The sequence below is a fragment of the Nelusetta ayraudi genome, unplaced genomic scaffold, assembly GCF_046127955.1.
Source record: "Nelusetta ayraudi isolate G7.1 ecotype Tasmania unplaced genomic scaffold, CSIRO-AGI_Nayr_v1 ptg000168l, whole genome shotgun sequence".
NCBI classification, from domain to species: domain Eukaryota; kingdom Metazoa; phylum Chordata; class Actinopteri; order Tetraodontiformes; family Monacanthidae; genus Nelusetta; species Nelusetta ayraudi.
Genome location: NW_027466218.1, coordinates 3,120,472 through 3,138,571, shown reverse-complemented (window position 1 = coordinate 3,138,571; position 18,100 = coordinate 3,120,472). Strand labels below are relative to the sequence as shown.

At 47.4% G+C, this 18,100-nt stretch overlaps 1 protein-coding gene across 1 annotated transcript in view; it reads right to left on the bottom strand.

The window, feature by feature from the left end:
• lrig1 (leucine-rich repeats and immunoglobulin-like domains 1) overlaps nucleotides 1-15,429 on the bottom strand; it is a 40,578-nt gene extending 25,149 nt beyond the window's left edge. Inside the window, exons 1-3 of the mRNA XM_076014253.1 lie at nucleotides 14,303-15,429; nucleotides 2,422-2,493; nucleotides 1,340-1,414 (exon numbers count right to left, since the gene is read on the bottom strand). Of these exons, the coding sequence (XP_075870368.1) occupies nucleotides 1,340-1,414; nucleotides 2,422-2,493; nucleotides 14,303-14,505 (350 nt within the window). The 5' untranslated portion in view covers nucleotides 14,506-15,429. The remainder of the gene's footprint in view (nucleotides 1-1,339; nucleotides 1,415-2,421; nucleotides 2,494-14,302) is intronic.
• Nucleotides 15,430-18,100: the final 2,671 nt, after the last annotated feature.

The following is an 18,100-nucleotide window of genomic DNA, read 5'->3' as shown; positions in this document are numbered from 1 at the left end:
CGCCCCTGTGCAGTCAGCGAGCAGGAGGCGACGCCACGAGAGTAAACGCAGCGTCGATGTGGTTCCGGTTGGGTGCAGAGCCCGCCTGCTCGGGCCGACGTGTGCACAGTTTTCCTTTCAGGTTGAGCGAGACGGCACAACGTCCTCCGGTCACAACGAGGGCGGGGAGCCGCAGCGCACCGTAACACCCGGCGGGGCCGACTGGGCGGATCCCCACTCGCCGTTTTTACAAGTTTCTGTGCGTGTGTGCGCGTATCAGAATTTAAATGCGAGATTCAAATTTCGCCTGCGGCCCCCAGGGTATTTATATTGGGTTTAATTTGGTCTAACCTCAGACAACCTGTCGTTAAAACCGCATTTGCCTCGAGTGCCTCGCATTCCTTTTGACACCAGGATGTTTTTTTTCGAAGACTCCAAATACGAGTGTGAAGCCATTTATGAGGCGCTGGCTCGTCCCCAGTCGGCCCTCAGCGGACTGGAAGGGGATCCAAAACCCTTACGATACTCAAACGCTGCTTTTCGATACAAAGACGCCGGAGCGCCGTCTGAAACGTCTCACGACTCGCTTCCAGTTTTGCCACCAAACGCTGTCAAAAAAAAGTTTGACCGTCGCTGGACCCCACAAGCGCACACACGCTTTTCCCAAATAGGGCAATAAATCTCCGGCGAGAGTCGATGCAGCCAGTCCCCACAGGCACAGTTTCACAACAGGGAGCAGGCAAGATTGAACCGTATACAAGCTGACATTCCAGGCAGCCAGCGCCGCTCGCTGCAGGCCAGAGCTTCACGCTAACAAGGCCCGCGGAACATATTCCTGCCACGCACGCAAAATCACCTCTCTTCTTTTCTTCTCTCTTCTTTTGCTGGACGTTGACTCGATTTTAAACGTTTGCCTCGCTGGATTCATGTCGTAGTAGCAGAAAAAAGAAAGGTGTGTGGATCTTACACAGACACACAGAGTCTATTTCAGGAGCATTTCAAAGGGGACAGCTGACCCAGTAACGGAGCAACAGAGCCCCTTGGAAATAGTTCCACTCTCAAGGCCCAGTGTGTGTAAGTTTTAAAAGCATGTAACGGTCAGCAGGCACGGCGCGAACAATCTCCATTATAATCCCTGTTTTCTCATCATCGTCGTCTACCAGCTGGGACGTCAGCGTGAAATCCAGAAACTCGGAGCAGACCAACCCATCTGGGCAACAGCACAAACGCGGTTGCTTAATATAGCTAAATATAGCTTAATACAGCTTTTATGAGCAGGTGAGAGCTGAGTCTGTGTCAATAGATCTCTCTGATTGTCTCACGCTGGGCCTCGAAGGCGGCGCAGCACGGGGATACTCACAGGTAGAGCGACGCAATCTTGGAGGCGGCCTCTCCAAACTGTGGTATGGAGGTCAGCTCATTGTGGTCCAGCCGTCTGAGAAGTGGCAAACAAACACAGAAAAGAGGTTAGAAAACAAAGCCGTGCCCTGAAAGAGGGAAAACAAAGAGAAGAGGTTCAGTGACTTAGCACGGCCGTTGAACATGTCACAGCTGAGCGCCGAGTAAATATAGATTTTTTTTTTCTTTTTTTTTTTCTTAGCCTTTTCCGAAAAAAACAAAACAACTCAGACGTGGAAATGCGATCCATCGATACGTCTGAAAAAGCACCTCATGGCAGCGTAAAAACCTTCTAGTCATATTTAGGAAGTTTTCCAAAGTTTCCATTACCAGATTTCTATTGCGATAATTTGGTTTTGCGCAATTCAAGGCCTAATGAAAACGCCGCTAGAGAGACTGCAACGGAACCTTGTTCTTCACCAAAAGGAATTTCCGGATGTAATCATTTGCATGAATCAGAAGATTAAATTTGCAACTTGTCATGTCTGCCGGGTGAACAAGCAGCAGGTCATTCCACAATCAACCAAAAATAACACGGGAGTAAAACAGATGTCCAGGAGCGTATGACTAGCTGGCCTGCCTGCCAGAGATGTCACCAGCGTGTGTATCATCCGTTACCTTGTGTGTGTGTGTGTGTGTGTGTGTGTGTGTGTGTGTGTGTGTGTGTGTGTGTGTGTGTGTGTGTGTGTTTACCAGTGCTGAGTGACACAGAGCCAGGACCTCTCCTCACCATATAAAATATTTACAAGGCCAGCGTTGGCTACAGTATCGGGTGGTGGAGGGAGGCTTAATATAGAAAACCGCCACTTTATTCTCAATTGGAGCCGGTTCAAGGCGACACACGGCTGGATGCTACTGGCGAAGGGAAGGGAAGGACTCGACCGATGACACTGTGTCACCGCCGACGCCGCCGACGTGGGGTGGATCGGAAGCGAACGGGAACAATGGAGGAGGGAGGTCGGACTCCTTCGGAAGGATTGCAGGATCTCGATTGCGTCAATGGTTGAATCAGCTTGTTGTTTTCATGGAGTGAGTTTTACTTACAGCTCTCTCAGGTTGGGAAGGTTGTCGAAGAGGTGGCTGTCGATGGTGGTCAGTTTGTTGTGGCCGAGATTTCTGGAAAAAAAAAGAAGGAAGTAGCATCTTTTTAGCCATAAAAAGACCATAACTGAAAAATCTAGGAAAATCTACTATGAATCACGTTTCAGGTCACAGTCGTCCTCGCAGCCGTTTTAAAGGCCTTTATTTTGGTATTGCAGTCTATGGGAAAAATGCTTTTTTTGACTCGAGTGGCCACTGGGAAAAATCGGCAAGCCGTTGTATTACCAGTCCGGTATCCAGTTTGTTATAATACATCCAACTGATGACCTTCCATATTTTTTGAATGGGACAAGAACGAGGCGGTCTCAGAGGGCGGAGCCAGCACCTGGCCAGTCCCTCTGAGGTATCAGCTTAAAATTTGATTTTAATTACAAAATGTCTGTTTTTCAGTCGTGAGTGATTTTATTTTATCATTCTGTTATTGCCTTCACTTTCTGAAAAGGGCTCACACAGATCACACACTCCCAGAAATTGTTGGGCAGTTAAAATAAGGGCTCCGATCCATCGCGGCAATTGTCCGTCCAGTTTGACAAACACTGGCATCGCTCAGTGCTGAGCAGCCGCCCTGCAGTACATCAGCTGGCCTTTTCAAGAGGGGCCCGATCAATACGGTCAATACAGAGTGGCTGCGCCCGGGCTGGGTTTCCAAACACATCCCGCAGCCTATTCATCTGCTGCAGTCAATTGGCACTTTCGGCCTAACAGTGTATTTAATAGCCGCCACTTGACTTGCAACCGAGGCTTATTAGCGCAATTTGTCCTGCGATATAGTATTACTGCCGTCACAGAGCCGGAGTGCCAGTCTGTGTGTGTGTGTGTGTGTGTGTGTGTGTGTGTGTGTGTGTGTGTGTGTGTGTGTGTGTGTGTGTGTCAAGGACACATATGCATCGGTGAATGAGCTTCCCACGCCGTAACGAACCAAATGTATTCCTCTCGTGAACAAGTGCTATATCCCTGTCACACACACACAAACACACACACACACACACACACACACACACACCCCTCCCACATGGCTGGCATGCAGCCGGCCTTTTGGCAGAGCGCAGGCTGCTGCACTGACACTGGTGTTGGTGTGGTGGCGCTGGTGGGAGGGGGCTGGGGTCATGCCAGGCCAGACAAAGGGAGCCCACAGCTCCGAGCCGCCCGCCTCGCGCCTCCTCCCCCGTCCCTCCATCCCTCCACCCCTCCACCCCTCCGTCCGGACGTGAGAGACGGTGGAGGAATGTTTCGCAGACGGCCGTTTCTCAGAGGTTTTATGTGGGTTTGTTTGTTTGTCGTCGGGTGCAGACATCACTGGACTGAGGCTCTTGGTGAAAACCCGACAACGGACGACGGGCCGGGGAAGAAGAACCTCTTGCATCCCAGGAGACGACGCAAAGGCTCAAGCTTTGGGGCGGCAGCAGAGAATGCTCGGTGCCGTCTGAGCTTCAGCCTGGTTTAGAGGAACCCTCGGGAGCAGCTGGTCAGCTGACCTGGGAGACCGGCTGGGCGCGTAGGGGCAATGAAGCAACAAGTTCCTGCATATCTTTGCACTAGACTGGCATCATGGCAACAACTTACATGACTTGAAGTTAGATAAGAGAATTAAACACCTTGGGAAGCTTAAAATAACTTGGAAAAATAGAGCTCACGACTGACCGGGCAATTCATGGGAATTCAATGTAGTTCCGACTCTGGTTTCCCACGACCTTAAAAAAACAAAGACCACCAAAGTGAAATGATGGTTCTGCCACACGACAAACTGCTTTCTAAGACCCTGGTGGCGGCAGGGGCTCGCTGCGGTCGGGGTCTGAACTGTAGGCTGCCGCCACGAGCTGCTGACTTATTTTATTTAACAGGCAGGAGGCAGTGAGAGTCTCGCAGGCCGTGACAAAAGGACTGTTATTACACACTGAGCGGTGGGTGACGGCTGCTGTTTACACACTATTTATTGCCATCAATCTCTATCTGAGCCCGATGTGACAGATTTCCCTTTCTTGTCTTTTGTGCTTGATTGCAGATAATGATGGTCTCCCTCCCCGGAGCTTTCTTCCCCATGTGTGTGTGTTTGAAGAGATAATAGCAGAGCTTGTGCCTGCCCTCTGGGCTCAGGCCTAACGAGGAGGCGTGTCTGCGCTCCTTCGCTGGATTCATTGGGGGCCCGCCCACCCGTTGCGGACACACCGATGGCTGGATTGCCAGCGTCTCCTGCGACGGGAGGCAATTACCTCGTTAAGGTGACTGTGAGAGGAGCCCATCCCTCCCCCACCCTGGAGGTACGCACATTCAGCCAGCACACACGAAGCCCTTTGAAGGCCAACTCGGGTGAGTGCTAACATCTGGGGGGGACAAATATTTAAAAAGCAACTGGCCAAACTTGACGCCCTGAAAGAATCTTCCACCGGCAAGCCGACGAAAAACAAGATATTTGGGATTTTTACAGAGGCGGGAGGTTGGGAATGCACGTTTAGAGGCAGGAATGTCAAAGGTTGGGATAAAAAAAAAAACTGGATGAAAAGAAGAAAGAAAGATATCACGCTTCAGAGGGCCAGACCAAAGTCGTCCTTTTTCTCCGCCGCGTGCGCCTTCTCTCGGTCATCTACGGCGTTTACACAACTGAGTCTACTTCTGGCCATCTCATTCCGCCAGATTTATTTCTCCGCGACATCAGATTAGATAAGTTTCACAACATTTTAGCACCTACTGTACGAGGTGAGTGTGATAAGACGCGCTCCGCTCCCTTCCACCTACCACTCCCAGTCTCCTGCGGGAGGAGAGGAGCGGCGAGGGGAGGGGAGGAGAGAGACGGGACTGGAGCTGAAGGAGCTTAATGCTTTCCAGACAGCGACCGTGCAACAATGCAGGTTCTTCAGGAGTTTTGCCACGCAGGGATCTCCAGCGTTGAGGTTTGTCAAGTTTGGCCCAAAAGAAAAAAAAATTAAAAAAAAGTCGACACAAAGGCGAGCAGATGCTGAAAGATTTTTTGCTTCAATCAGTAAAAGCAGACAGATAACGGCGAACCCAGCTTTGGCATCAGACATCAATATTCGGCCACCGATCAACAATCACACTGAGTCACGGGCCGCTGGGTAGCTGATCCACAGAAGCCCTCTTCTGTACATCAGCTACCCATTAGGGTTAGGGTTTCAAGTTTCCAATTTGAGAATGTTGAAAGGTAGGTGGCGCTGAAATTTCGAGATCACAGTCGAAATTTCGAGAATAGAGTTGATGTAGAAAAGACAAAACTTTGTGACTAAATGTTGCTATTATTCTCAACGTGAAGTAAGTAAAGCAAAGTAGTAAAAGTCGACAATAAAGCCGAAAGGCTCTGCGCGCGAGTCTATTGGAGTGCTTCTGTTTTCGTCAGTTTACTGGTTACTGTGGGTGACTGGGTTAATCCACCGTCTATCCAGTCTATTCGCCACTTTATATGCGTCGACGTTATTAATGAAATTTCTACTTTAGTCACGAAATTTCTTCTTTTTTTAACGTCGACTTTATTCACGAAATTTTGTCTTTTCTTACGTCAACCTTTTTCACTAAATTTCGAGTTAAAACTCAAAATGAAAACTTCAGTAAAAATCTCCTCCCTGTAACATTTCTGTCTCGTGGCCCGAGTCCTCTTCCACACTGATCCCTTACAGCCTCGGCTGCTTATGCAAGAAAATAAATCTATAAAAAGACAAAACCGATCACCTGATTACACATTACGCATCTGCGAGTGGGAAACAGAGCGGCTCTATAAACAGAAAGTGAATGTGGGCGGGGCTGATATCCTGCCACCACAAATAGATGAGCCTATGGGAAACCACGGGGCTGAAAACGAGACCGCTCCCCTCTGACTAACAACGCCAGGCCTTTCGGAGGCTGCCGCTCATTTAGAACTGCGTCTTGTGCACTTGCTCCAGGTGCGCGCATTTGAGGAATGTGCTAAATTTGCTCTGTCGTATAAAAACTCGTAAATTAAATGGTGACGTGCTCATGAAACCGCAACTTCCCGAGGCTGCAAAGCCACAACATTCCAAAAAGAAGAAACACAACCTGTTGCTCAGAGGCTCCTGGTTAAAGTAAATCACTGTAAAAGAAAAGAAAAGAGTGAACAACAGCTCATCAGCAGTTCACTCGCTCGAGCAGCATCAATTGGTGGCTGTCCACCAGCATCTTTTTTCATGATTTGCCGACAAATACGACTTTATGACCGCATTTACTCTGGTCGGCCAACCTCGCTGTGCCGTATCGTTCATCCCGACATATAAAACTCATTAAAAGGCCCTAAAAAATATCTGTTATTCTTTCTGCGGGAGTTAGGGGGAACCCGGGAGTGATGTCATAACCCATGACACCATCCGAGTCGGCAAACAAGACAGTGTTTGGGGAGGCAAGGAGAGCGCGGGGGCCAGACGGGGGATGGGGGGGTGGGACGTACATCATCGTCGGTTATCTTTGCCGTCTCTATCGCAGATAAATGCAGCGTGAACTTCGCTCGCACCACCAAATGTAAAGTGATGTCAGTGATGAGCCTCCTGCAGGCGGCCTGAGAGCCAAAGGGCCTTTAATGTGCTCGAATTCAGAGCGTTATTAAACTGGTCAAATAATAACCTGAGTGTCTGACTGCCAGACGCTCGCACACACACACACACACACACGCACAGAGTCTTCCTGTCATTAAGGCCAGTTTATAGCCAGGCAACTGCAGTGAGAGTGTACACAAGGCTAACACCAGCCCCAGGCCACCATTTTACACAGCAGTCAAACAGAGGAAGGAAGCAGGCAGAACAAAAGCTGGTATCTTATCAACCCTGTGGAGGGTTAAAAAGCACTGGGCCGACCAGCGGGATCTGAAACAGTGAGCGATAAGTGTGAGCACGACTTCACATCTGAGCGCAGGAACAAAAAACACACACGCACGAAATCTCTGGTAGCCGCGCCGGCCAGCAAAGATGACAGAGGATGTGGCGCTGATAGAAATCTGCATGTTCCATTATTTGCACTGCACACACACGCACACACGCACACACACACAAAGTCACACACACACACAAACATAGACAAACCCGACAAAGAAATTGCTCCCTTTTTCTTCTCCTTTTTTTCCCAACTACAAGCGTGACTCGACCCTCTGAAGTTTTCCGACTCAGGAAGGCGGCCCCAACATCTTGGGCCCATGTGGGCCCGTCATTCTTCACGGAGCTGCTTGGAGGTTGGAGGCTGGAGTTGAAGCGGGGCGCTGGAAGCAGAGGGGAAGGTCAACGCAGGGGGAGAGAGGGCGCCTCCGCTCGCCCCGAGGTGCTGCCTGAACTTGCGGCCCGAGTCGAAACGACGTCAGCCTGCTGGACCGGGTGGGGGAGTGGTGGGAGTCGGGGAGGGGGGGTAAAACACACTGCTTGCATGTGTTCCGAGTGGACGTATGCGAGTTTCACTAATCGCATCTCGTTACTTGATTGTGGGTGAGAGGAAACGAGCGGCTCCCTCTAAAACCTGCGGGAATTTAAAAGCTGAAGTGTGGCCTCTTCAGCGCTGCTATTGTCTCAGCAATGAACTGTAAAGCAACTGAAACAACATACAGCCGGTGAGCACCATTAAAGTCATTATCATCAACAACGAAAAAAGAAAAATCAATTCAGCAAACACTCCTATCTTCACCAACTAGGTGCGTGATTGCACATGAATGTGCTGCTGTCTAGACAGAGCTGCTGGTTTTTTCCTTCTCCAGCGAGTCACACTTTATTCCCCAACATCTTCCCCAGATTTCCAAACTCTTGGCAGATGTTCGTCGATCACGCTCACTTTCTTAGACACCCGGCAAATAAGAAAAAGGAAAAATAAACCCAGGAGTGTCTTCACCAACAGGCGGCTCGTCGCCATCGGTTCCCCTGCGCTGTGATTTGTGGCAGCAGGTGTTTGATTGTCGTTACAGGCTCATTCCTTATCTCCTCCGTCTCCTCCGTGATGTCGCCGTCACACTTCATTTCAAGTGAGCGGCCGTCACCTTGCAGCTTATCCACGGCCGGCGTTCTGTACGCATCGGGTCGAAGCGGTGGAGAGGATCGCTTGCTAAAAGAAGAGCCTGCTGCAGGAAGCCGCTACCAGCACTTTTTCACACCAGGCGGCCTGAAAACAGAGGGCTGGCGATCAACGTACCGGGCCTGACGATAACATCACCCCGAAACGCTCGAGTTTGGCCCGAAATGATCGGCGGGAGGACACGAGAGTCGAAAGGCTGAGGAGTCGACAGCGAGCCGCTGTAATCGCTCCGACTACCACAAGATTACAAGGCTGCGCGGGCTGAAAGCGCTCGTGAAACCACAAGCGGCTGAGGTCTGTTGAGAAGGAGGATGTGAACCTGTTCACAGAATGTGAGACCGCGACGGTCCGCCGCTCACAAAACAACACAAAACAAAACTGAACAACACAAAAGGGGATTCCCTCAATCAAGTTGACGCTGAGAGTGACGGGGACACGGCAGAAACCGTCTGACCTGGGAGACCTGAGACTGTGCGTTACTGACAAACATATTGCACACTGTGTCCATGTCAACCCTAATCCGGTGTCCTGCTCCATACACGAAAGCAGCTCTCATGTCAGGCGAAAGATCTGGAAAAACCTCAAAGCCGACCACATCCTGGGCTACTGGAGCTCAGTGCTGCTGCAACATGAGGTGACTGAATCCAACTTAGAAACATCGACACTACCAGTCAAAAACACACCTTCTCATGCAACTTTTTTTTTTCATCTTTCTCTTTCAACTTTCTACACTGCAGATAGATACTGAAGACATCAAATATATGAGCAAGATATATGCAATTATGCAGCAAAAGAAAATCATTAAATAACTTTAAATATGCTTTTTATGAAATGTGGCTATTTTGAAGAATTGAAATATAAAACGTTTGAGTTATTTTACAATTTTTCATGTTTCCATGTGTGTTCATACGTAGTTTTGATGCCAAAACGACTACAGACTGATCATGAATTAATAGGGATTTTAAGAAAGTTGCCGTGCACAGTTAGATACACAAACACACAACGATACACAACCCCATGTTAAAACGTGTGACTGCGGTTGTGGTTTTTTTTCTTCTTTCGGGCCCAGCAGACAGAACTTTCGCAAACTAACCAAGCAGCCCGAGGGCGGCGGCGGCAGCAGCAGCAGCAGCAGCGGACCGTGACATTGACAAAACACTTTCATGCAGCAGGCAGAAAATGTCCCCGCCACCTACCCTCACGTTCCCCCCTCAGGCCAGGTGATCGGTGGCTCCGCCCCCACATCCCTCCTCCCGCCGTCCCACCGGGGAGAGAAAACCACCGACACACAAACCCTCTTCCTCCGGCGAGCTGCCAAAACCAACTCTGAAGGGTGGCGGTGGGGGGGGTTAGTCTGGTTTATACACACCAGCCAGGCTGCGCCGTACGGTCTGAGGCAACACTTTGAGGTTTGGTTGCAACAGAACATTTGGTCTGCACCAAACATTATGGTCACCACATTGGGAAACCCGGTGAGAAATGCTGTTTTTTGCATGAAGGGGCCGCTCAGCGATGCTGCCGTCTCATTTGGTCAAAGAAGCAGAAGAAAACGGGCCGGATCTGACAAACCCACTATGCAAAAGCCAGAGTCACACTGGCACACTAATACCATATTTTATCGGCCTCATCTCTTTCAAACCACAACAATCTTGGCCTAAATTAGCGATGTTTAGTGCGTTTGTTCTCTTGCAAAACCCCATTACGCCCGAGGGGACACCGGCAAAAGTGCTTTTATACACTTTACCATGGCTGCAAATGAGATAAGGCAGCGCTCCTGAGAGGGAAGATGTGACTGTGTGAGTCCAAACTTGCTTTCAATGTTATTAGACGATTCATCAATCAGGATCAGTGGACAGATGTGGTGGTCACTCTGTCAAATGTTGGGGACTCTAATGTAAAACAGTGAAGGATGTGTGTAAAGCAGAGGGGTTGATGCGGCACCGCAGTGAAATACAGCATCTTTTTTTTTTTTTCCAAGGCCGTCTTCAATCAACTTCATGGTGTTTCCTCTCTGACCTTCCCTAGTTTGTTCAGGTGAAGGTCCACCTTGACTAAAGACCCTCTGGCAACGTCTCTCCTGCAGTCCACTAAAGAACTGCAACCTCACCAGGGGACAATTAAAATCAGGACCTTAGGTAAGAAGCATTAGGACTCTTTCCTGCACACACACACACACACACACACACACACACACACACACACACACACCAACTTATACACAAAAACCCATAAACCCTGCACCGCTCTAATTTCCTGCAGAAAGTATAATGACTGTCCGTAATTCCAGGACCAAGAGTGAGTTTCTTACATTTTTGGAACAAGTTCCTCTGAGCTAGTGATGCAAATGATTGATTAATTCATTAATCGTTTGTTGATTGACCTTGCCGATCGATTAACAATCGATTGATTTTTCCACAGAACCTAAATTTCACAATGAAAAATGTGTAAGGAACGCATTATTTAACCTTTAAATAATGTTGAGGGTCCAGTGTGACCCATTTTTACATTAGAGAACAGTAAAAACATCTGGTTTTAAGTTGGCTTGTAATGGGTCACATTTCAACTTTTATTTTATTTTTTTTAATTCTTAATCGACAATGAATCGATAGTTGATTGATTGTTAACATCACTGCTCTGAACTGAGAGAACTACTGAGGTGTATACACGACGGCCTGTCAGTTCAACGCCACTTTACCATATGACATCATTGGCACATTGAACCAGCGGAAAGTGTTGACAACAGAGCAGAAAACAGACTTTCACACAACTTGCAGAGGAGCTACAATCGCCTGTGATCACGCAACAAATGTCACACTTCAATCTGAAGGGATTTTTTTTTTTTTTTTTTTTTAATAAAGATTTTATCGCCGTCTTGTGGAGGTGTAGGAGGGGGGGGTGGAATGCCCGTGTTTACACACACCACCAACAAACGCTGATCTCCCCGAGGACAGCGCCACCGCCGTCGCTGCCGCTCCCTCCCCGCGCTAAAAAACAAAACAGAGGCGGTGGAAGCTGCGCTGGCAGTGCAGCGCTCCGAGGCCTGGAGGTAGACAACCGGCCCGCTGGATTCATTTCACTCACAGGCATTCTTAGCAAGCTCCGACTCTGCTCCACTGCGACGCAAACACGCTCCTTATCACTTTGTCATTTGCATAAAGTACAGTTTACCATCTGTTTGTAAACACCTGCGGGCGTCAAGCGTGTACTTGTGTCCAGGCGGTGCATCAAAAAAAACCAAAAAATGGGGAAAAAACTTTGGACCAACAACTTTCACCGTGTTTTGTCAAAGCCGAGTGGAAAAATCTGAACGCAACAGAGGTGTGAGAGATGACACCGAGCCAAAAGTTCAACTGTTGGTACTTGTCTCCATACATGTCCCGCTATCACCAAATAATCTGGCATTTTTACAGGCCCTGAGGTAAGATAAGAGCCCCCCCACCTCCCTTTGAGCTAACTGCCAATACAATGCGAACATCTCAAGTGGTTGGGAAATAATCAACCAAGGTGTCTGAAAACACAATTCGAAGCCATAAAGCCATTCCCTTGAAAAACAGCGCGATTGCGGGCCCTTAAATCTTAACTGATAAGGAGCGGCAGATGTAAAAGAAGCAGACTTGGAACGAGACAACGTCTTGTCTGCACGTCTCCGTGCACGACAAAAGATCCCGAGCGGCTCTTTCACGAGGGACGCTGGTCCCACGGTGCTCGGCCATTGTCCGCACTCCCAAGAGGACCGGACGGGAAGTGCGTGTCTGGGTGCGAGCGTGAAAAACAACATGTGCACTTGAACTTGGCCGAGTGGTGCTTCAGGGGACCGAGGCTCCCGGGCACAAGTGCTGCTGTTATTCGTGTTTTCTGTGGAGTTTTTCTTCTTTAAGAGTTGCATTCCTCCTTTCCCAGGGGGAGATTAGGCACCGAAAATTGGAACCTGGGAGCCACTGCAGTCTGGTTTCCCCCAAAGAGAGAATTTATCGGTGCCCTTTCCCAAATCCCAAACAAGAGGTCTTAGCGCACCCCTAAAAGAAAATCGCTATCGACAAAATATTCAGCAATTGTTAACCGGAATTGCTGTCGTTGCTAAGTGCCAATTCATCAAGCAGAAGAATGACTTCCTTTCCTGTCGAAAATCTTTCATCTGAAGCCACATGGCCCTGCCTGCTCTGACAAGCTGGGCATACTGTTGAGCCCCGTCACCTCCTGGAAGTCTATTCTGAGTCAGGAAAATCCTCAGAGTTGTGAGGTGTGCGTCGTCTAACTGCAGATTCCGAGCAACACAAACAGATGCTGATTATAAAGTCATGATATCCCACTTAGAAAAACACAGAAGTCACACTGCACAATACGCATCCCAGGGAGCCTGCACCTTGACTTGACAAAAAAAACTACATTGTCTTTCAGTAAATTAAACCATACAGCTTGACATGCTGTGAAAGAAGAAGAAGAAGAAGAAGAAGAAGAAGAAGAAGAAGAAGAAGAAGAAGAAGAAGAAGAATACTTTCTTCTGTGACCCAGACACTAGACAAAGCTCTGTGAAAAAGCATCCACACACTGGCCAGTTTCCTAACACGGGCCGCAAGACACGGCTCCACTCGTTTCAACTTCTCTCACGGGGATCATTCCTAATTTACGGGAAATCTGATTTGAGAAATTGTGGCCGGCAACTCTTACACGGCAATTAAGGTGAAGGGGGGGGGGGGGGGGCGGGGGGGAGAAAAAAACCCTGTTTTGAATAACTGAGGCAGGAGTTCATTACTTATGACATGTTATTTACTTATTCTCCCCTGGGGAACAGTTTGTTCAGTCAAACACTGCGAGGAGGCACTTATTTTCACATGGCAGATGGTGAGAGATAAGTCACTACCTGTGAAGTGAAGTTAAGTGAGATGTTTGAAACCAAAAACAAGTTAAAAAAAAACACTTCACTAAAAAAACTTTAACTTGATTTTATAAAGTGGGAACTAATGTGGCCAAAATGTGAGATTAAGATTAACATTTAGATTATCAAGGCAAAGAGGCTCTAAAAAAAAAACGATAAAAGTTGTTGAAAAGTGCACTTTGTGTGCGTGTGAGGGAATAAAGTGTGTCAAATCTCCATATTTTACGGGATATATATAATCAGGCTAAATTGTCTCGAATCATCAGCCGTGCCTATTTTAGTCGACTTCCCAACAATATGACACGGGCCGAATGGGAAATTACACGCGAGTTCTACAAATGGCTTTCGACGAAATCCTCCTATCTTCGTCTGCCGGTGACGAAAACTTAATCCGCGACGCGCACAGACGATCCTAATCGAGTTACGACGTGACGTGCCAGAAAAGTGCGCGATCAAATTGCGTTTGGCGGTTTGTCGGCGCATTAGTTGCCCAAGTGGGGGTGCAGCAGCGGGACCCGTGGGTGACTCCGAGCCGCGGGGGTCACACGAAGGATGGACGGGGGTTCCCAGCAACAACAACAAATAAAAGGGGGGGTGACATTAAATAGTAATAATAATGATAACGAAGTAAATAATTTAGACGTAAATTACACTTGTTTGTGATGCACAATGTATTCTGAACACCTATTTTAACGTCGTTTTCAGGGCGCTCAAATCAGAACCTGGGGGAAACATTTTCTGCAAACCTCGACTCTCAACAGGCGAACGTAGATTCTGCTACAAACTATTTTTGTTCGTTTGATTGTTTTTGCTCACTTTTTATTTTATTTATTTTTTATTTTATTTTTTTTATTTCATTGTGTATTTTAACACCATTCGCCCGTTATGGGCCGGTCAATAAATAGGCAGGAGACCGGGGCGACGGGTGCGCGTTTTACTTACAAGGAAACGGTCCGGACTGGGAGGTGTGCAGGCGGAGCCGTCAGCCCCAGGCTGCTGCAGTCCACAGAATCTCCGCTGCAGGTACAGTTCAGGGCACAGGGCGGCTCCGAAGCCAATGCGTGGCCGACGAGCAGCTCGAGGGCGAGCATTAAATAATAAAGACACCGACAATCATATCCAAATCGTCCCCGGGACGCCGCCATTTTGTATCCACAAGTAATGACTTCTCTCCTCGCACCCGCAAAACTGGCACCGCTCTGTGTCGAGGGATGAGAGTGGCGGAGATTTGGCTCGCCTGCCCTTTTAAATCAGCGCATTAAGTCTCCTCTTCGTCGTCTTCCTCTGCTTCTTCTTCTTCTTCTTCTTCTTCTTCTTCTTCTTCTTCTTCTGTCGGGACTCTTTAAAAAAGAGAGGTGTCAGGCAGCGAAGCGTCTCCCATCATTGAGGACTCGGGGCTCCAACTTTCTCCAGTTGGGGAGTCCGACGCGGGCTTTGGGACAAGAAACAAAGGTGTCACGCGGATAGTCGCCCGAACTTTAGAAACTGGTAGACTTCTCATAGACACCACCTTGCCGTCAGGGAACCCGCCGTAGGTGGCATGTTTTAAGAAAAAGATAACGTTTAAAACAAGGAGAGGAGGAGGAGGAGAAACGAACGCGAAGCAGTTCTCCAAAAAAAATAAAAAATAAAATAACTGTTGCGCTACGCAGCTTCAAAAAAGAACAAAAAGACGCAAATTAGTCAGCAAAACGACTGTAATGCGGGTCCCGGGACAAACGTCCACGACTTGGAGGTGTTATGAGCGAGTTATGACGTGCGGGGACGGCCGCCAAAGCATCGGTGTGTGTGTGTCGACGCAGCGCGGTCCCCGGGTCGCGTCCCAACACTTGACGGCTTGCGGTCGAACAAATCCAACTTTCAAAGCGCCGCTTGCAGACCTTCTCGAACTGTCCGTCTCCTCAGGTGTAAAAAGTCTTGCGGTCACACGAGTTGGACAGTCCAGGGTTAGTTCGTTAAGAAGACAGGACGTCCTCCAGCTCGGTCCGAGCGCACTCCGCCACCACCATGAGTCTTTTCCTTTCTTAAGTTACTTTTCCTTTTTTTTTTCTCTCCCTCTGGGTGATCGCTCCGCAGTCCCACGTTGGATCCACAACAGCGGTCCCCAAGCCCGCCCTGGCTCGCCGCGATTGGCCGATTGGTTTTGATGGGCGGGCGGCGGACGAAGGTGATTGGCCCCCTCGCCTTCCCGCAGTTGGAGGACCTGTGAGCGACTGTCGGTCAGCGGTCGCTCGGCCCCGCCCACGTTTTTCCCACCCCGGGGTGTGAAACCGCACCACCTCCTCTCACTCTCACTCTCTGCTTCTTAAAGAGACAATCACAGGGATCAGGCCCTGTAATCGCATTATAACAAGCCATAATAACATAATTGGTTCCAATGCCATAACATTACCCATTAAAAGTGTTTGCAACAAAGCCCTAATCCAAGATTTACATATAAAAAGACGGGAAGAGGAAGTTTAAAAAAAAAAAAATCAACAGCGTGTTTCCTCCACTGCCACAAGACTCTCGTGCTGTTTGGCTCTTTTTTAAAAAAAAAAAAAATTTGCATTGCATATCCAACAGTAACTCGATTGTCGTGTCCTCTCTCGCAGATTTGTCCACTGAAAGGTCAGCTCTTTTAATTTCACTAAAGTGACCCAAATATGCGGAACAAAAAATATACCATTCTACGTTACAATGTTTTATTCTGGAAAATTTCATTGTCTTGGACATTACTGTTCTGAAAACACTCCATTCAGCTGATCATTTAAGTTAGATATCACAAACTCAGAGTATTTATAGAAAACAAACAGATCACACCATTCAACTGTGTAAATAACACATTATTATATTTATTCTAAAAAATTCAAAAGTTCAAGCGGCTTATGTTTATTTCCGAAAAAAAGGTCTTAAATATCACTTCGATATATAATTTCAGAAATGTAAAAAAAAATGTATTTAAACAACAACAATAATGATACGGTGAGAGAAACATTATGGAAGTTATTGTTCTTAATTTACTCATTCTGTCAATGGCTAATTAAAAAAAATGCATCAATCAATAAAAAACTTTTCAAACCAGGGCAATTAATTGATAATTACACAGCAGTTTAAAGGTCCCCACCGGCTTCTTCTTCTGGTCCCGTTTTGTAATCTTCTCAAGTCCAGTAAAAAGTACAGAAAAGTAAACATTGTTCATGACATCACAACTTTTACTATCGTTAAATGTCTATGTAGTCACACTTTAATTCAGTCGCAGTGAAACTCAAAAGTATCTGAATATATTCAAATCTGTTGATTGGTTACCATCTTATTACACGATGATGATTTTTGGTATAAAATACCAAAAATAAGTAATTGTGTGTGCAGAGTGAAGTCCCATTTGCTGGGGACACCTAAATGTAGATATTTACTGGTAGGCCATGTGGCTATTTTACATTCTGTCTGTCTGTTTTATGGACTTTTACAGCGTGGATTCTTCCTGCGTCTTTGGTTTCTGTCTTCAGTATAAAAAAAAGTGGATGGTTTGCACAGGTGTCTTGGTGCATCTGTGCACAAGATTGTGTGCCGACTGGGTGTGTGTACTTATGCGTGCAGGCACACCCACACATGCAAGGTTGTGTACCCGGTGTGATCTCTTACCACTTGAGCTTGCCCTATAATGGCCACATGATAGCAGAAAATTCCTCCCAAATGTTGAGGCAAATGCTTTGCCCGTTGTCTCAAAAATGCACATCTGTGATAAATCTGTGGCTCTGACAGCCCTCTGGCCCCAGGAACATATTTTCTTCCAAAAAAAAAAGAGAAAGCACACCACATTTCTTTCCTGGCACTGACAGATCGGATTGATTGACTTCGTCGAGAGCTATTGTGATCACTCTGTCTTGGGACAAGTCCCAGATTTCTGCGCTATTAATCACTGTAAAGACGACTCAAGATATTCACACCTGCAGCACTGCAGGCAGTTTAGCAACGCAGTTCCTCGTTCCTTTTGCAGTCAATAAGCAGGAGAAGGTTTCACGTTGCATCCTGTGCGGGTGTGTGTGCGTGTGTGTGTGTGTTTGTGTGTGTTTGTGTGTGTGTGTGTGTGTGTGTGTGTGTGAGAGAGAGAGAGCATGTTAGCCTACAGGTGAAGCCTTGCACTCATAGAAGCAAGGAAAGTATCTGAGAAATGAGACTCTGTTAAAACACGACTTCATTGGTTGTGGAAGAAGTTAATGGGCTGTGAAGTATGGAAAAGTAGATCTTTGTGCAGTGACCAGTGATGAGATATTTTACAGTAATTAAGTTTGAGTTAGATAACAAATTGATGTAAATACTTTAAATTCTCCACCAAATCTCACTGCCGCTGTTGTTGCCGCTTCATTTTTTTGTTTTTTGTTTTTTTTTCGTTTTAAAGGTTGAGTGCTTCTTTTTCACCCAGCAGACACAACTCACAAGTGTCATGGGCGTGGGGTCTACAATCACAGCTATCCTAAATATGTTCGACCCTGCATTTCAGTGTTCCTTCAAAAGTTCGGGTATGTGGACCAGGTACTTTGGGGATCTATTTTGAGGGGCCTGTTGACACGTCTTTTAATGTGAGCCATTAGGTGGATGGCCAGCTTGGGATGACTTGGACCACAAATAACTTGACTAATGTTGCATACCGCGGGTTCAAGATTTAACACAATACGCCCAGCTTAGAGAAGAAATGTTTGTAGCTCAAATTAACATGGCCTGGTTTCTGGAGAAATATTTTTAAAACACAACTATTGT